This window comes from Patagioenas fasciata, chromosome 19 (assembly GCF_037038585.1).
Source record: "Patagioenas fasciata isolate bPatFas1 chromosome 19, bPatFas1.hap1, whole genome shotgun sequence".
Lineage (NCBI taxonomy): Eukaryota > Metazoa > Chordata > Aves > Columbiformes > Columbidae > Patagioenas > Patagioenas fasciata.
In genome coordinates, this window is record NC_092538.1 from 12,305,354 (window position 1) to 12,324,031 (window position 18,678).

General features: G+C 48.0%; 1 protein-coding gene across 3 annotated transcripts; it reads left to right on the top strand.

Annotated features, from left to right (window-relative positions):
* Positions 1-14,425, top strand: VEZF1 (vascular endothelial zinc finger 1). Of its 3 annotated transcripts, none has more exons than XM_071817028.1 (7): positions 1-169; positions 5,397-6,202; positions 6,833-6,896; positions 7,911-8,094; positions 9,377-9,592; positions 11,670-11,714; positions 12,063-14,425. In XM_071817028.1, exons 1-7 carry the CDS (start codon positions 137-139, stop codon positions 12,488-12,490), a joined length of 1,776 nt encoding a protein of 591 aa, XP_071673129.1. In that variant the 5' UTR covers positions 1-136; the 3' UTR covers positions 12,491-14,425. The 3 variants fall into 3 exon arrangements, with proteins under 3 accessions (XP_071673129.1, XP_065709296.1, XP_065709295.1); XM_065853223.2 differs by having other exon boundaries at positions 12-169; positions 5,397-6,094; XM_065853224.2 differs by lacking the exon at positions 11,670-11,714 and having other exon boundaries at positions 6-169; positions 5,397-6,094.
* The last annotated feature ends 4,253 nt before the right edge of the window (positions 14,426-18,678 follow it).

Below are 18,678 nucleotides of genomic sequence, written 5' to 3' on the forward strand. Positions count from 1 at the left end.
CTGCCATGTTGAGCCGCCGCCGCCGCCGCCGCCGCTTTGTTGTCGGCTCCATGTAGCTGGGGCCCGGGGGAGGGAGGGGGGGACCGCGCCGCCGGAGCCGCCGCCGCCGCCCGCCGAGGGCCGGGACGCCCCCGCCATGGAGGCCAACTGGACCGCGTTCCTCTTTCAGGTGAGGCCCCGCGGCGGCCGGCGCTGCCCGCGCCCCCCCTCCCCTCAGCGGCCGCGGGCGGGCGGCCGCCCCGCCGGGCTCCCCGCTAGGCCGGGGCTGTCAGTCAGCGCCGCCGCCCGGCCTCCCGCCCGCCTCCCCCGGCCCGCGGCGGGGCCCGGCCCGGCCCGGCCCGCCCGGGGAGCGCCCGCCCGGCCCCGCCGCCGGCTGCGCTTTTCCCTCTTTTCCCTCCTGCACTTTCTCCCGCCCGCCGCCCCCGAGCCGATCGCGCACGGCGCTCGCCGCCGCCCCGGGATGCTTTGCCTTGCGTTTTTCCCTTAGAAAGAGGGCGACGTTTATATTTTCAGTATTTCTGATTATTTTGCTCTTCCCTCCAAAACCCGAAATAGCTTCTTTTTGTTTGTTTGGTTTGTTTTTTCTCTGCCCCCCCCCCCGCCAAAAAGAAAAACAACAAAAAAACCCACCCAGCCTTCCACCGAGCTCTAACAAAACCCCGATGGAACAAACACCGTGTCTGGGAGAATAAATTAATCCCTCTTTAAACAGCCTGACTCAGGGGCCGGGTGACGAGGGAGCTTGTTTTCTTTTAAAATAGGACGCGAGCGGGCTGGATTTCTGTAAAAACTGGCGAAATGGTAACGGGAATGGGGAGGAATGGGGACGGGAGAGCATGCAACCCCTCCCTGTGCCAACTGAGTCACAATTTTCCCCCCTTCTGTCTGCGAAGGACTGACTTAAAAGCACCGCTGTTTATGTAATTCCAAAGAAAATCCAGTGTACCAAAAAAAAAATCCTCCTTTGGCTTTTGTGAGCCAAGCCCTTTCAGGCCAGATTGTGTTCTGATGCCTCCCGTCTTTTCGAGCTTGAAAACGTAAAATGTGTAATTGCGGCAGTAGGGAAGGAAAAAATAAAGCTCCGCACATCACCTTTCTGAAGGTAAAATAATCCTCTTTGCACGCTGGCAGTGGCGGTCGCTCGCTCGCTGTCCTCGGAATTAAACCCAAACCCAACCCGTGACACGAGTTTGAGAACCTGAGTTGAATGAATAAATCCGCCAAGAGCCAGCACCATTCCTTTAGAGAGGAAAAATTATTTCCTTGCAAGTACCGAGGGATGAGTCACTCCCTCGGGTGCTCTGGCTCCGAAAACACGCCGGGAATGTTCCGGGAGCCGGTACCGGGAGCTGGGCGCTGGGTTTTCCGCCTTTTCGTGACGAATGCGGGTGATGCCGCGGAGTTTGGCCGAGGTCTCGCGAATTATTTCTCGCTCTAGCGGGCAGTTGTGATTCGCACATAGGCAACTTCACGCTAAGAAGTTAATCTCCTTAGTTTAGGGCCATCTCCCTCCGAGTTGGGGCTGGTTTATCGCCTTTCTGCCTCCCAGGCTCACAGCTGAGCGTTTTCCAGGGGAAATCATTCGCAGGCTGGTGGTTTGGTATTGCAGCAACCCCGGCCAGAAATGCCAAGTAATACTTTCAAGTACGTGTCCAGCTTCTTGCTGCTCGCCTTTATTTTTGTGAAGGGTTCTGTATTTTGAAAGAGCGATGTCACACTTTGATTTAGGAGAAGGCTTTGCTGCTTTTAATTAAGGAGTCAGCAGTTCACTCTCCTAACGTACTCAGCTATGTGTGACTTGGAAGCATCTTCATAAAACTGTGACGTGGAAATTTTCCTCTTGATTTTTTTCCCCCCTCCTCCTCCCCAAATAATAAAGCTTTAAGATCTCACAATAAATGCTGAATATTGTTTCTCGAGTCGTTTTGTTAAAACCAACGATTTGGGGTGCGAGCATCCTGATGCACCCGGCAGAAAGCACTCTTAAGATAGTCCTGATGGGACTTTAGTTTTTCTTCTTCCCCTTCTCACCAGCAGCCAAGATCCAACCAGTCCATTAAAACTAGCAATAAAAAGTGGATTTAAAAGCCCCTCCCGGCCCTCCTGCCCGGTATCAGTTAAATAACAAATGCGAGCAACTGAATACACACGCTGCTTCTTTGCGGGGGGAGTTTTGCCAAGTGTGTGTTTCAGCTGTGACGGGGTTTCTAAGGGACAGTTTAATAAGCAGTGTGTAAAGTTGTAATTTTTAGCAAAATGTTTTTAGAGGAGGTTCCAACATTTTAATTTTAGTCTTGCTAGCAATGGGATACGCGCCTGTAAATTGCCCCTTCCAAATAAAGCTGTTTGATTGTGTTGAGGTGGCATTTTGATGAATTGTATCTTTTTAAAGAAACAATTGTGACACTGAATAAGCAGCTCCTGTTTGGATCTTATTAGTCCCTGAAATGGGGATTTGGAAAACCGCTTTTAATATCTCCTCGGAAAGTGAAAGTTGTATTTGTTAATGTGAGGAGGAATCATCCATCAAACGGAGCGTTCAAGATATGACTCATGCTAATTTGTTGCTCGCACATTAAGGCTGGAGCGCAAAAATATTTTAGCCTCTGGCACTGGAAGTTCACGGTGCCACATCCTACCACTTCGGGTCATGAATTACAGTATTTTGTTGTTTACTGCTCCCCAGGAAAGAAAAAACTAGTGATAGGACGAGGTTATTTTGCAGGGGAGCCTGTCCCAGGCGATCGAAATATCGCAAAGATGTTGACTTGCCGTGACTGCTGGGTCAAGTCAAGCCGTGGTCTGCGCCTGAATAGAACCGACTGGTGAAAGGCGTGCGGCAGGAGCCGCCTTCCCTCCTCGAACAGAGAGTTAAAGAAATACTGCCCGAGCCGTTTTTAACGGACTGGAGCGCAGGCAGCCCCTGGAAACTGAGGCACGGGGCGCGTGGCGGAGGATTCGTTAGAGGCAGCGCTGCTAATGACGCTGCCTGCCTGGGAACCCAGATAAGCAGGCTTACATAAGCAGCGGCTTCCCAGCCTGTGGCCTGATGAATATACATTGTTTTATGGCCACCGTCTCCATCAGTTCTGTAGGAATAAGTGCATCATTACCTTGAAGTGCTGACGATTCTTTAAGGCTTAAAAATATCCGTGAACTGCATAAGTTTGAACCTTGTCCAAAGGATTTGGGCTCTATTATCCGATCTGCGAGCTCTGCCTTTGAAACTGTATCTCTGGAGCTATCCTTAGGTGCTCTTAAGTGTCTTCTGATGCAGTTTAACAACATTGTTTAATGCTTATTTAAAGTTGGCTGAAAAGCATTTCAGAATTTCTTAAAATTAAAGTTGTGTTTACGTAGGCAACTTGCTCAATATTGTGCTTTCTACCTGTATTGTGCATACGCTATTCTTTTTATACGATGTAGGTGTCTCAGTCACTTTTTTAAGAACATGGAAAAATAAATGGTTGAAAATGCACAATTGTCACTGAAGTCTGGCAGAAGTTGAGCGGGGAGGCTGGAGCTGGGGCCGTGCCCTGATTGAGCAGCGCAGCCTCCGGGAGAGTTCAGCATTGGACTCTTCAGCAGCTGCTGCTGCAAACCGGCCCCTCAGGCTGTTGCTGGAGGTGGTTGCTGCGGTGTGGAAACACTCGGCTTACCTGTTGCATCCCAAGCTCCGTCGCAGATGGGACCTAAACTGCAGATGAAAACGGACAGGCTGGCCTGGTTCCTAACAATTCCGGCGAGTTTTGTCTCTTGTTATTGCACCGAATCCGGGATTTCTCCCGTGAACCGCTTTCCTGTCAGATAGGCTTGAGGTGTTAGGGATCACGTATTCGTACCCACGTGGGCTCATGTTTGTGTCCACCGGTGGCTTTTATCCAAAGGTCGCCTGCCAAAGGAGCGGCTGCAGCCGCGCGCCCCGGGAGACTCGCACCCAGGTGGCTGGAGCTGCTGCCATTGGGAAGGGCGAAGCGGCCGGAGCTTGGATGCAACTGAGAAAAAGTCCCAAAGTGAGCTTCTAGAAATACTGTCATCTCCAAAGGACGTGATGAAACGGATTCAGTATTAGCCTGAGTGCGCTTCATAATGCTACGTGTCCTCAACTGATGTAAAAGTAGCCAAGTTGGGGGTCCCAAGCCAGCACAGCGTTTTATTCATCTCTCACAGCCTCGAGTGGTGTTGTTTTGTGAAGGAAGCCGTAGGGAAGAAGTCCTGGAAGGCTGCAGAGCTGATCTAATGGGAACACAAGTTTCCTCAAACTCAGCTTCAGACCTGGCACGCTGCGTTAGTGACGAGACCGATTTAAAACTGGTCTGATGAGACTGAGGCACATCTTGAATACAGATGCGCTTAAACTGGCTTAAGGTGCTAGAGTGATTTATTTTAATGCTCCATTAGGCTGAGTTGGTCTGTGTGGTTTCTAAACCACTTTAAATTTGTATCTGCCAGGGTTTTGTCCCAGTCTGACTGCAGTTTTAATACCAGTGTTTTCCGCGTAGCGCGGTGCGGAGCTCTGCTGGGCGGTGGTTGCCGGGGCAGGCTGGCGGGGTCCCCTCTGCCCCCTCCCTGCAGCTTCTCCCTCTGATTCCCCAGCTCACATCAGCTGGTATTGGCTGTTTCGAAACAGCTCCGAGGGCTTTTTTTTACCCCCAGCCCCGCCACTGTGTTCTCCAGCATCTCTGGACTTCTCCCAGTGCTTATCGATTAGCTTCTCTTCCTATCAAGAGGAAAAAGAACATGTCGCTATTCTTATTAGTTTCTAGACTCAAAGAGCACAGTGGTCAGTGTATAAATGTGGCGGGAACCTGCTAAATATAGAAATGTGGCTTTAGACGGTTCTCGATTGGTGTTGCTTTGGTTTCAGTGCTAACATACTGGTTTGAATATGTTGTTTAAATAAGATGCTTTATTGCATCCTGGCTCTCTGTGCTTGCAGTTTAATTCTCAGTGTGCACTAAGCTGGGCTTTAAGGTGGGGCATGATTTTGCAACTCCCATCAGTACATTCATAGGCTCCAAAGATAGTCTCAAGGTGGCATCTGATATGATCGTTATCAAAACAAGTTATCTGTTATGTAAAGATCAAAAGCTGTGTTAGTAAAAGATCTGACAAGCACCTAGTTGTTTTTCCTAAGAAGTGTTGCCCTCCAGTAACTTAATAATGATTTGATTGTTCGGTGCGTGCCATCCTGCGCTTTCCACAGAACCTGCGCGGTGAATGCATTTAAAGCGTGAGCGCTTTATCCTGTCCAAACCCCAAATTATGTAACCTTTTCCAGTTGCTACTTCAATGGCTTTTGCTCTAGAATGTGCTTTCCTGTAGTGTGTAAATGTTCTCACCGTGTCAGAGTGAGCACCCATCAATAGAATTTAAGTGTGAATGTTTGGTTTTAGGCACACGAAGCCTCACATCACCAACAGCAGGCAGCACAGAACAGTTTGTTGCCTCTCCTGAGCTCTGCTGTTGAGCCACCCGATCAGAAGCCGATTCTGCCCTTACCAATAACGCAGAAACCTCAACCTGCACCAGAAACATTAAAGGATGCTATTGTTGGGATTAAAAAGGAAAAACCTAAAACCTCCTTTGTGTGCACTTACTGCAGCAAAGCTTTCAGGGACAGCTACCATTTGAGGCGTCACGAGTCCTGCCACACAGGGATAAAGTTAGTGTCACGGCCAAAGAAAACTCCCACCACAATGGTGCCCCTTATCTCGACCATCGCTGGTGACAACAGCCGAAGTTCATTGGTTTCGACCATCGCAGGCATCCTGTCCACAGTCACTACGTCTTCCTCTGCCACCAACCCCAGCAGTAGTGCCGGCGCAACGGCTATGGCGGTCACTCCGACGGTCAAGAAGCCCAGCAAGCCCGTTAAGAAGAACCACGCTTGTGAGATGTGTGGAAAGGCCTTCAGGGATGTCTACCACCTCAACCGGCACAAGCTGTCCCACTCGGACGAAAAACCCTTTGAATGTCCAATTTGCAATCAGCGCTTCAAGAGGAAGGATCGCATGACCTACCACGTGAGGTCTCACGAAGGTGGCATCACGAAACCCTACACCTGTGGTGTTTGTGGAAAAGGCTTCTCGAGGTACCATGTAGAAAATCCCAGGCGAGCTCAAGTATTGGCTTTTCATAACCAAGAAGGGTTAAGCTATCATAGCGAGGGGCTAGGAGAACCAGACATCTTAGAAGATTGGTGAGGGGATAAAGAGCCTTGTTTACCTCTAGGGTGTGGGTCTCGGTCTGAGCCAGATTGGCAGTGGCCAAAAGCGCTCGCTCTTTTACGAGAGTGTTTTGAAATGATTTTGCGACCTTACCCAGGTCCCGTAGGACACGTGTCTGTGTCGCTGGTGGTGACCACAGAGCCCCTTGACCAGCCTTTGCGAAGGTCCGTGGCCGAAGGGGGCATGGCAGGCAAACTGTCCCCTTGTCCCGTAGCAGGGCTGGGTGTGCGGGCAGAGCGTTGCGGGGGAGCTCGCATTGCTGCTGCCTCTAGTGAAGATACCTGTGCTTGCAACACAGCAAACCGCAACCTGTAGAGCTGTTGATCTGTCACCTTTACACACGGTACGACCCAACGTACCATTTTCAGGTGTGTAAGAAGAACACAGTTCAGTTTTAAACTGCAGGTTGGGTCTCAGCGTAACCATGTGTGTGTTACTCAAGCTGAAAGCCACCGCAGGGGCACCGGGACGGGGCTGCGAGGGACCGGGACGGGGCTGCGAGGGGCCGGCAGCGCAGCGCTCAGCACCGCTGGCCGAGGGTCCTTACTATGTATTTATAACAATATGCGTTTTCTTTTCCTCTCCTCTCTTTTTCTTTGCAGGCCTGATCATTTAAGCTGTCACGTTAAACATGTTCACTCAACAGAGAGACCCTTCAAATGCCAAGTAAGGGCTAAAATGATTTATTAAGAACAATATGTTGTTGTATTGTTAGAATCTCAGGTGAATAATCTTTTCGGAACTGTACTTGCTCCTGGAGTTTTCTTTGGAAAGCTCGTTTAGGAATAAAGTCGCATCCGCCTTACATACCAGCAGCACTGTAGTTCTGATGTAAGCGTAGAGGCAATTTAAAAGGATGCTGTGGCTACTTTTTTAGGAAGATTAGCGGCATTTTGCTTTCTTGGAGAACGATACAGGTGTGCTGTTTTAGCGTAAGCTTAACATAGTATTAGAATTGTAACAGCGTCCTCAGCTCAGGGCTAATTGCTGGAGTAATGTGTGCAATGTGGTTTTCAGCATATTTAAATTAAATATGTTCCTCAATATACCCGTTATTTAAAATGGATTGGAATGGTTGATTCTGGATCTGTTATTCTGCTGGAAGGTGAAAGCAAGTTGTCGTAAGTTGATGACTTGAATATAAGACAAATAACTTGATTGCCCTTGAACAATTAACTGTTTTGCTTGGAATATCCATGCTTGTTCCAGCCTGTGTTTTAGTGACTCATCATATTAAATAGATGTCTTGTGTAAAATAATAGTGTTAGAAAAAGGTTTCATTTCCTTCTGATTTGGATGGGAACAGGAGTAATTGAGCAACTTAAGATATCAAGTTCAGATTTGTGCAGTAAAAATATTATCGAAACACAACTTTGCCCGTTTTAGAGTTTTTTAATAAGCTACCTCCTGTTTTGGTAGGGACGGCAACTCGCTGTTTGAAGAGAGGTCAGCTAGTGTGGAGTATGATTTTGGCCTGATTGTCTCAGACGCCAACTTCCAGTTTCAGTCTCTTTTTAGCTGTTTGATTTTGGTTTCTGTGTCAATACAGATAGAACCTAAGGTTGTCAGTATACTTAGGATATTGTTTGCACCTACAAGGTAGACCAGGCTTACAGTGGGCATGTAATTCATGTGCTGATGCTGTCTGCCCTTCAAGTGTAACTCTTGTCCTTCGTCTAGACGTGCACTGCTGCCTTTGCCACCAAAGACAGACTGCGGACACACATGGTGCGCCATGAAGGAAAGGTATCGTGTAATATCTGTGGTAAACTTCTGAGTGCAGCATATATCACCAGCCACTTAAAGACACACGGGCAGAGCCAAAGTATCAACTGTAATACCTGTAAACAAGGCATCAATAAAAGTAGGTGAACGTTTTAAAAACATTTCTAATAACAATGTGTTTGCAAAGGGAATTGCCTTTGATAACGTTAAAATGCAAAACCATTCCCACCAGTCTGGGTATTTGCACCTATTAAAAATAGATATTTGATAACAGGATCTTCTTCAGCTCAAGAAATTGGCATATGCGGAATGAGTTTGCTGCTAGACTGTGCTCTTATCCCTCAGGAATGCCCTGCACTTTGTGGGAATAACCCATCTCTTGCAGAAAAGAGTTCCCAGGTTTTCTCAGTTTCCAGGTTCAATGCTGCTCCTGAACTGTACAGGCCTAGAAGTCCAGCAGATAACTCTGAAGTTTTTAGAGTATTTAAGAACTGCTAAGATCTGCCACGTTTCAAGTTTGGAGCCTCATCTAAAGCTCATCAAAATTAGGAGAAAGATTTCTCTGCTTTCTCCGAGCTTTTCCCTGGGGCTCAGTGATTCCGTTGGCAGTAGCGGAGAAGAAAAGCATTTAAATCCAGCCCTGATACGTTTGGGGCGTTAATGGCATTTGGCGGGTGGTGTGCAGTTCAGATGAGAAGGTTGTGATAGTTCCTTCTAGTCTCAAACCCCGTGGAAGTGCTGCAGCCTGAACCTGGGAGTGCCCAGGGAGCAAATGAAGACTTGACTTTCAAATCTTCCCTATTAAAATACCTGTAACTTAAGTTCACCCACATGGTCAGTGATACAAGATGGGTTTTCAGAGCAATCAAGAGGGAGAAGTAAGGAATATCTTTGGAAACTTTGTCCTTGTAGCCTTTTAAACAGTATTAATTTACAACATCTTTTCAGTTCCTGTTACTCCTGCATAATTTGAAGGTACCGGGAATGTCTAAAATGCCTGATTGTTGAGCTTAAACTGAACTTTGGATGTGAAGTGTTTTTCGAGGGGTAGGGTTACAGCTCTGGCTTCTCCGCCGGTTCGGTGGTGCTAAGCCAGTTCACGAGGCATTTACAGCAGTTGCTGGAGGTGCAAATGACGAGCTGTAATGTGGCCAGAGAGTAGTAACATGCTGTTCTGTGTGGGAAATGTAAACTGAACATTTTTGACAATGAAAGCAGACTTATATTTTGGGTTTTAGATCTTGGAAAAGTAGTTTTTCTAAAACATAGGATTAATTATATGTTTTTAAACACCTCTGTGATTTTTGCTCTTGGAATCCTGCGAGATTCCACCCACTCTTTATGGAAGAAGCCTTTCTCATCTCAGCAGAAAACAGAGTAACTTTTCAAGGTGAATTTGTGTTCTTACTTAATTGGCATAGCATGCATGAGTGAAGAGACCAGCAATCAGAAGCAGCAACAGCAGCAGCAGCAACAGCAACAACAACAACAACAACAGCAGCAGCAGCAACAACAGCAACAGCAACAGCAGCAGCAGCAGCAACAGCAGCAGCAGCAGCAACACGTCACAAGTTGGCCAGGAAAGCAGGTAGAGACCCTGAGGTTGTGGGAAGAGGCCGTCAAAGCCAGGAAGAAAGGTAAAATAAATCATTATTTTCTGTCTTGATTTTGTAAGACACTGAAGTTAGCAGGTGTGTAGGGAGTTTAAGGTGTCAGAATAGGGTATCTTACATGAAAATTTCATTCCCGATGTTAGAAGTCATAGGTAAAAGCTAGCGGGAGGATAACAAGACCAAAATTAAGGCTGTTGTAAATGAGCTCCTCATTACTGACTTCCCTCTGCTCCCTGTGCGTGCGTGTGTACGTAGCCGTCATCAATTACAACGGGATGTTTGTGCCTGCTCCGAGGCAAGAGTGTGTTCTTGTTGCCTTGCATGTGGTTTTTAGCCGTGTTTATGCATATTTACCCCTTGTTAACTTGTGTGCGTATATATATATATATATATGTATATATACACAAGCCACACCCTCTGGTGTTGCATCAGCAGCAGTTTGCATGCAGGTGCTTTCTGTGTCCCTTTCATCTTTTCTTTCCCAATTTATTCCATCCGCTTTAGCGTCACATAACTGTCTGTTTGGAACTCAGACTTGACTCCTCTCTCCATTTGTCTCATTACAAAGTTAACTAAGAGCTGATGATGTTTTTCCTTCTTGCTGCTCCCAGCTCACTCTCACCTGTGCGACTGCAGGGGAGGTTGAACAGCCTCCCATTGCTGGTCAGTGTGTCAGCTTTGTGAAGAATACGTTGCTCCGGTGTAGTGTCCTTAGGGTTACAGCACTTTAGTCTCAACAATTCGATTTCTAATGCCTATCATGTGACTCGTGGATTACGTGTTTTAGCAGAAGTTCTGAGTGACCACTGACTGTTTTTCACCAGCTGTTTTTAGTAGTAAATGTTTTGGACTCACCTTATTTTTTTCTTTTCTCCTAAACTTCTCCGTTTCTTCACTCTTGTGTTTCTTTTCTAGGTCTTGTTTGTGTGTTAGGCTGCTAGCTCCTTTCGCCTTGATTGTTATTCCAGTTCAATTCTGTGATCAGACAGTATAGAACAGCTTATTCATGTTACAATGCAGTGATAACAGAAACGCTAAATGTCATCAGGCCACTAAACAGACGATGCAAATGGGTGTCAGATTTAGCAAATCCTGCTTGTTCCTTCCTACTGTGTCTTGTTCCCTCTCCCCTGTCTGACTGAGATTATTGGCTGTAGTTTAAGAGGACCAGCGGTTTTGGACAGAAGGGCAGGTGAGGGAGGCGGGCGGGGGGAACTGTGTTCAGATTGATGTTAGTTTGATGTAATTGGGGCAGGGGCTGGAATGTGTCTCTGCGTGTTCTGTGCTTGGCAGGCAAAGCCAGACCAGTGAGTGCCAGTGCTGCTGCTTCTCCTCTGCTAGTGCCACCTCTTGTGTTGGCTTTACAACACTAGATGGGATTTTTTTTTTAGTCTAATACGATTTATTTTCACTTTTTTTTTTTTTATTCTTTCCCTTCCTTTCCACCCCTCCTAGATATGGACTTTGAAGAACCAACAGTAACCCTTGAATGGGGCTAATGTTGCTTTCAAAGTTAACTCTGTCTTGGTTCATTTGTCTTGCCCCAGTGGACTCTTTGCTCCTGGCTTAACCTCCTGAAACACGGTCTAGACTGAGCTTGGTGTCCTACCCTACAAATGCGGAATAAGACATGACTCAGACGTGCCGTAGCGTTGATGTAGAATGTATTTTTGTTGGTTTCTCTAGCAGTCATCCCTCCCCTTTACCCGCTTCTCTTTTTGGAGCCTCCCAGAGGGGCAGAGCCGGCAGGTGGTGCTGACGGATGCCCGGTGATGCCGCCGCCCGGACCGCTGCCCGGGGCCCAGCCACCCGCTCTGCCTTCTGCGGCACTTAATGCTGCTTACCGCAAACAGAGTAACCAAACAGCACAGACCTAAAAACCACAGAACAGCTGAGTGTGGAGCTGTAGCGGGTGTGAAAGCTGAGGAGATAATGGGGGCTGAAAGATGTACTGACTGGGTAGCTGCGAAAACTGTTAAGTAGAAGTACTGTGATCAGTGGAACCATTTAGTAGCAATAATTAAGACTGAAAGAAGCAGGTGAATATTGAAACGGGCTTTGCTTATCAGTCCCTAATAATGACTTTTTAAAACCTTCACAGAATGTCAGTTCACCTTTGAGAAGGCTATAGAGTACGTACCATTCGGTATGTACACTCTCTCCTCTATTTCTAATGTTCCTCTTAGGAGGATTTTTTTGATTGTACGATACTGTTTTTGTGAACATGGAAACCCTCTTTATAAGACAACCTCGCTTGATTTCTCAGGGAAAAAATATTGCATTGAAATGAACTGCATGAGAGTTTGTATTTCTTGTAGGCTATAGAATGTTAACAGTTTTAACTTACTAATAATTCCTAAAGAAAATGATTTGAGAATTTGTACCTGTTCTTGTTTGGGTTTTGTTTTTGGTTTTGTTCTTGTTTTATTTTTAAATCCTGTCCATGATTTTTCATGTGTTAAAAACTTTTTGTCTCTTTATGTCTCATTTTTAGAAGCTGCTAACTTGTGCCAAACCTCCACTGCTGCTACTACGCCTGTGACTCTTACTACTCCATTCAATATAACGTCCTCTGTGGCTTCTGGGACTATCACAAACCCAGTCACAGTGGCAGCTGCAATGAGCATGAGAAGTCCAGTAAATGTATCAAGTGCAGTTAATATATCCAGCCCGATGAACCTAGGGCATCCTGTAACTATAACCAGTCCATTGTCCATGACATCTCCATTAACGCTCACCACACCAGTCAATTTACCCACCCCAGTAACGGCTCCAGTGAACATAGCGCACCCCGTCACCATAACGTCCCCCATGAACCTCCCCACGCCCATGACGCTGGCGGGTCCCCTCAACATCGCCATGCGGCCGGTGGAGAGCATGCCCTTCCTGCCCCAGGCCCTGCCCACCTCTCCCCCCTGGTAAAAAACTCCTCGACAGTATTAAAAAAGGATTAAAATGGAATCCTTACCAGCAGTTCTTTTTTTGGGTTTCGTTTGGTTGGGGTTTTTTTTTGTTTGTTTGGTTTTTTTTGTTTTGTTCTAGTTCATAATAAATTCAGACTAAGACACTGGGGCAACAAGCACCATCGGAGACCATAGTAGCATCTTCCTTCCCCTGTTGATTTGGCTCACGTGGTTCAAACTTGAGTTTCACTGGAGCACTTCACTTAAAGTAAGTTTTACCTTTTAGCTGACTGATGCTGAGTTAGAGCAGATGCTTATTTGCCAGAGTTTAAAAAAAGTTATTAAAAAACCACAGTTTTATGTTTTATCCCCCGAATTTTAACTTAGAAAATGATTTGACTCTAAACACTAGCGAAGACCCCTCTGTGTGTTTAGCAGAGCGGATGGCTCGCTCTGACTCGCCAGCCCTTCCGTCGCTGTTCGGAGCTAGTGTAGAATCTTTGTCTGTGTTGATGTTCTGTTTTGGTTTTGTTTTGTTTCTTTTTTAATGAGTAAATGCATTACAATGTTGTCATTAAAAAAAAAAATGCATTTTGGAGAAAATATGCATTTTACCTTTGGGAATATGATAATTTCAGGCAGCATTCCCTATGGGAAAGGTGATACCAGCTCTGATATGCAAAGCATATGATAACTTATCATTCTAACTTCAACATATAATAGGGATTGTGACCTGATATTTGGAGATGTAAATATTACCCAACATATTACCCTAAGGGAATATAGCATTGTAGTCAACATTTTTTTAAAAAAAACTGTTATTGTTTGGTGAGAAACAGCCATGGCTGACAGAAGAGGAGTTGAAATGTATGTACACATGGTCTCTCAACAGTCAGACCCCTATGGGACTCTTATCTAGGAGCAAAAGGAGTGCTTTGGAACTTAAGAAATCTTGCTTTAAGCTGGAAGATTCTGGAGGCCCGGGGTGTGATTTTTACGCCCTGCGCCTCCCGGTCAGAGCCTGCTGGTGTTGCAGCAGGGGACAGACGTGTTAGTTGTTCACTAGAAGTTTTGTCTTATATTAAATTGTATACAGTTTTTATTCTAACCACTAACTAGGTAGGATGCCCCTCCAGGACAAGCAGAGAGCGTCTTTTAATTTCTCCCCTATTTCTTAATCAAGTGTTGTGCAAATCTGTTCAACTTTGTAAATATTTGCAAACATCATCATTTTTACGTTATTCTTCTATTGTGTTAACACATTTCTATCAATTTGTGGGAGTTCTGGGGTGATGGTTCGAACCACCCAGCCCAGGACTCCGCAAATGGTCACACATGTTTAAGCTACATGTGCTTTTTATTTCTTAACCTGTTTATCTGTACATAAAGTAGAAAGCAAAATCTAGGGAGACAGATATACTTTTTAGACTATCATGTCACATATTCACCTTTTTAAAACTTTGTTTTAAAAAAAAACAAAACACCCTAAACCCAAGACTCTACATTAAAAAAAAAGAGAAAACAAAAGCCAGTTGAGCTGTTTTTCTGTGAATGGAGTTGGAGCTGCGGAGCCGAGCGGCCGAGCGCGCGTCTCCCAGCGCCGGCAGCAGCGCCGGCGGCACAGATTGCCGGGCTGCGGGCTCGGGTGACCGGTGTCTGTGTCACCACGGGAAAGCGGTCGAGGGGCTTGGACTGCAGAGCAAAACAAAAACAAAAAACCGAAAAAAAATAGAGCTTAGTGTAAAATAATTTTATAAATGATCTTTTGTACTTTAGGACATCAAATTGTACAACTTTTGTATATATAAAAGCTTAGGAACTTTCTGTTTAGCAGAAAGGAAACACATTCCTACACTTTTAATGTATATGTTTGTTATAATGTCCATGTAAACATATGCCCTATGTTTGTGCCTTTTAATTAGTTTGTCTCAATAAACAAAACTGTAGAGAAGAACATGTAGCTATGACTTTGTTCCCACTCAGCCGTGCCGAGGCGGGTGCCGCTGCCCCGGCCGACCCGGCACGGCCCGGCACAGCCCAGCACAGCCCACCAGACCCGGCACAGCCCACCAGACCCGGCACAGCCCGGCAAACCCGGCACAGCCCGGCAAACCCGGCGCAGGGGCCGCGCAGCTCCCCATCCAGCCCCGCCCCGGCACTGCCGCCACCTCCCACCGCTCTGCCGTGGTAGCTCTAGCGTTCCGAATCCGGGGGAATCACAAGGATGACCCTTAGATGAAGTTTGGGTGTCCGTGAGCTTAAAAAACCCAAAAGCATTAAAAGCCAAGATGAAAATGTGTACTAGAAGTGGTTATCTATGAATGACTTACAATAAACAGGTGTGAGACTTAATTGTATGTTGTTAATTATTGCAGTATTGACAGCGGGCGCTCCGTCCAGCCCTGCTGACGTTATTTTTATCCCAGCAGAGTAGCAGTAGAATAAACACATTAAACACCGGCAAGGAAACTTTTCAACGTGACAAGAGGCTTCCCAAACCACTAAGCACGGCGCTCGTAGCGTGGGATGGGAAAAGGGCTGTTTCCTTTTTATTCTGTGTTGGTTCTGCCCGAATGTACCTGGTTTATGTCCACGAAGCTACATTAGCTAATTGTCAACCTGTTCCATTTGTACTTGGGTAAACATTTGCTCTGTGCTGTGTGTGAATGGTTCCGAGGTGTGCTGCTGCGCTGTCTCGATGCAGACATCAGTTCCACGTTGTGATGCCATCGTACCAAATACATTCAGCTGGTTTTTTGACAAATGAAAGCTACCTGGTCAAATAGTTCATACGGCTTGCACGCTACCTAACCCGCAGCGTGTGGGGAGGCGATGCGGTTCGCTCGGCAGCTCGCGGCACCGGGGAGCCGAGGCTCTGAGAAAATGGTGGATGCAAAGAACAGATGCTCCTGTTACAGCGGGTTGGTTTCTGTGCAGCTGATGCGCTTAGCCGAGTGTTTTTCATGCAAACTTTTAAGCTGGATCTAGTCCAACACCCAGGGAAGCCTATTGCTGCCGTTGATTCGAGCGGGGTTTAGATCGAGCCCATTCAGGTCTCTGATTGCAAGTAGTTCAATGGGGCTTGGGGGGGTATTTTTTGCTTCTTAAGTTTCCATGAGCATTCAGCGGTCGGTTAACAGCTCAGCACTGGCTGCGAGTTGGGAGGTTGCATTTGGCCGGGACAGTCGGATGGATGGCACGGGAGCTCATCCCGCGCTCGGGAGCCGCCGGGAAGGGAGGATTATGGCACAGCCACCCACAGTGCCAGGACTGTGCAAACAGGGGTTTCTCTTTATTCGGAAACCGCTCCAGAGGGCGTTCGGAGAAGTCTGGGATTCGACCTTTGACGTCTTATCATTGGAGAGTTACACCTGAGTCTTGTCCATTGGGAAGATTTCTGTTCGGTCGAGATCACAGGCGAGAGACAAAACCACGTTATTCTTGACGTACGAGTTAAATTTTATCTGCCAGCGTTCACAAATAAATGATTTTTTCTTCCCCTCTTAATAACTTTTTCTTTGGAGTAGCAGAAGAGAAGCAGCATTGAATGTGTGTGCGTTTGTCCACGGGAGGTTTAAAGCAAAACACCCAAAAGCCCGTAAGCTGGTTGAGCTGCAGCAATCCCGGGTTACGTAAAGGGCCCGGGCTGCCGAGGGATTAGTCGGCGGCATTACTGGGGCTGATAAACCCTCCGAGTTCTGCTCGCTCTCCGCTCGCTTTTATTTTAGACACAGTCGCCCTGAGCCGTGTTCTGAAAACTGCCTGGGGTTAATTTCCAGGCTGTCAGGGTGCGATTCCCTCCGCTGGGACCTGCAGAACGCTCAGGTTTTGAGAAGCACCCGGCTCTCTGCTCTTTTCCTATCGTAGCGCTGAGGGTCCCCGTACGGGCGCTGAGCTGCGGAGGAGCGGCCGCAGCTGGGTGCTGCTGCAGCTCCTGCCGCGCTTCATGGCAGCTGACTTGATCCATCTCAAAAATAGATTGAACAGTATTTTTGAAATGCAGCTATTAAAAGCACTTCAGATTTTTAAATGCCTTTGAGGTCTGTCTTGGTGCCCAAGTGGGCCTTTTTACTGGTGCTTTTTAGGATAAACTGCAGGCATAAAAATCTCTTCCTGATCGTCAGGCAGAGTAAAACTTAAAACTTGATCTCCTTCTACCTATTCACTTAGTTCAGGGTGTTTATACTTCTTATCTTTGGATCGTTCGCTCAGAGCTTCCAGAGCAGCAACCAAAGGCTGACAGAGGAACTACGTGCTAATTTTTATGTCAAAAATAGCTTTCACCTTTAAACGCACGAGGCTCAATGGCGGTTTTCTAATTAGAAAAAGAATGCCTGAGCTCCTGTTGCGAATCCGTTCTACAGCTGTGTTCAGGTTCGACTGTCAGCCCCTGGTTGAAGTTGAGTGCTGAGGTCCTGACCTAGAAACAAACCTTTTTTGGTGTTGGTTTGGAAAAAGCGTTTCAGCGCTAGGACGAGCGGAGCCAGGCTGCCCAGCACGCTCGCCACCGCCGCACCGCCCGCGCTCCGCCGCGTCTCCCCAGCCCGGGCCTGGGAAAGCTGCCTTAGGACCTTTAAAAAGGATAGAAAAGGTTTCTGGGCTCATTTGAGCCATTTTTGAAAGCTCTGGGTTTTTCTTTAAGGGAGCGTGAATGCTTTTTGAAAACCAGACATTTGTAAAACATTTCAGCGTGGGCAGCTGAAATTACTGCTTGCGTCAGAGTCCAGCGCTCTGCTTTCCTTGCAAAGCCCTTGCAATGGCTCCCCAAAATCAGCCTATTCAGTGCCAAAACAAGGGCCGTTCTCGGAATGTGTGGCACCTTTTGTCTTTCAGAGAAGGCAGAAATACTCCATTCACCTTTTCATTTAGTTGCTCTCACCAGCTGTCAAGACAAAAACATTTGTGTTCTGTGTTGTCTGTGCAAGGTTTGTTTTTCAGGCAATTACCAAATTAGTTGGAATCGGATGAATTAAATTCACTATTTTAATTCTTCACAGTTGTGTATTTCTATTCCGGTTTCTTTCTACTTCCTAGCGTCATTAGCGGCTAAGACCCATATCAAAGGACAGTAAAGAAATTTGATAAAACCGCCTGTTTTCCCTGAAACAAGCCTGGATTAGGAGAAGAGATGGCAGTCAAAGCTTGCTGCAACGTGCTGCGGCACAGGAGATGCTGCTCTGCCTTTCACGTTGGGGAAGCAAACGTGGCACACATACGCTGGGAAAGCCAAAGGTTTGCCTCATGCTTTCACTCTTACTGATGTCTGTGTCCCTTGTCCAAGCCTTGCAGATTTTTACCCAGTCTAAGGAGCGCTTGGCTGCCGGACACGGACGAAACGGCTGAGCGGGGAAATACCATCTGCACGGAGAGCCGTCCCGCGAGAGCCCTGCGCCATCCCCAAGGCGCGCTCGGGGTGCAGCGCCCACGGACGCGGTTCCGAGCGGGTCCCGCTGGAGCCGGGAGCGCGGTGCTCGTGTCCGCAGGGCTTTGCAGAGCTGCGAGGGAGGCGGAGGCCCCGGCCCGCCGCTGTTTGCGGTCTCACTCTGGTCTCCGCAAAACGGGAAGTGTTTCCCCAATGTAAAGCGTCTCCTGTAATTTGTAAGAGGAGATCGCTTCCCGCGCAGAGCTGTTCTGTGGTGTGGCTGCAAGCTGTCAGCCGCTGGATACCAGAGATGGCTGCTTTCTATCTGTGGTCGAAGTGATGCTTTCTTGTAACTCATCTCTCGTGTTCAGCCCATGGGGCAGGGTGTTGTGCCCTCCTCCTCATGCCAGCGTGCACAGGGCTGGCAGTCTGAGATCCAGGAGCCCGGGATGCTCAAGAGGTGCGGAGGAGATGGAAAAACAGCCCTGGAAGCCGCTCTCCTGGGGATGCTGCTGGGCACTGGGGCTGCCAGGGGAGCGCTGCCCAACGCCGCAGCCACAGCCGGGGGTGTCGGGGGCCCTGAGCCCCCCAGGGCCGGGCAGACCCGGGGTGGCAGCGGGGGCAGGAGGGACCGGGCGGTGCCGGCCCCTCGACGCCCCCGGCCTGGCCGAGACCAGGGGGGGACACCCCGGCGCGGGGGGACACGATCGGATGCGGAGGGGGGGTCAGCCAGGCCCCGGGGGGGCCGCGAGCGACCCCCGTCCGCGCTGCATTTCGGCCCGGCCGCCGCTAGGCCCCGCTCCCCGCGCCCCCCCGGCCCGGCCCCGGCCCCGCCGCGCCGCCCC

What these genes read in the sequence shown, in the direction of transcription:
- VEZF1 (XM_071817028.1), top strand. Translation starts at nt 137, where the DNA reads ATGGAGGCCAACTGGACCGCGTTCCTCTTTCAG. An exon ending in GGACCGCGTTCCTCTTTCAG is followed by an intron (nt 170 to 5,396) that starts GTGAGGCCCCGC and finishes GTTTGGTTTTAG; the next exon opens with GCACACGAAGCCTCACATCA. An exon ending in AGAGACCCTTCAAATGCCAA is followed by an intron (nt 6,897 to 7,910) that starts GTAAGGGCTAAA and finishes TCCTTCGTCTAG; the next exon opens with ACGTGCACTGCTGCCTTTGC.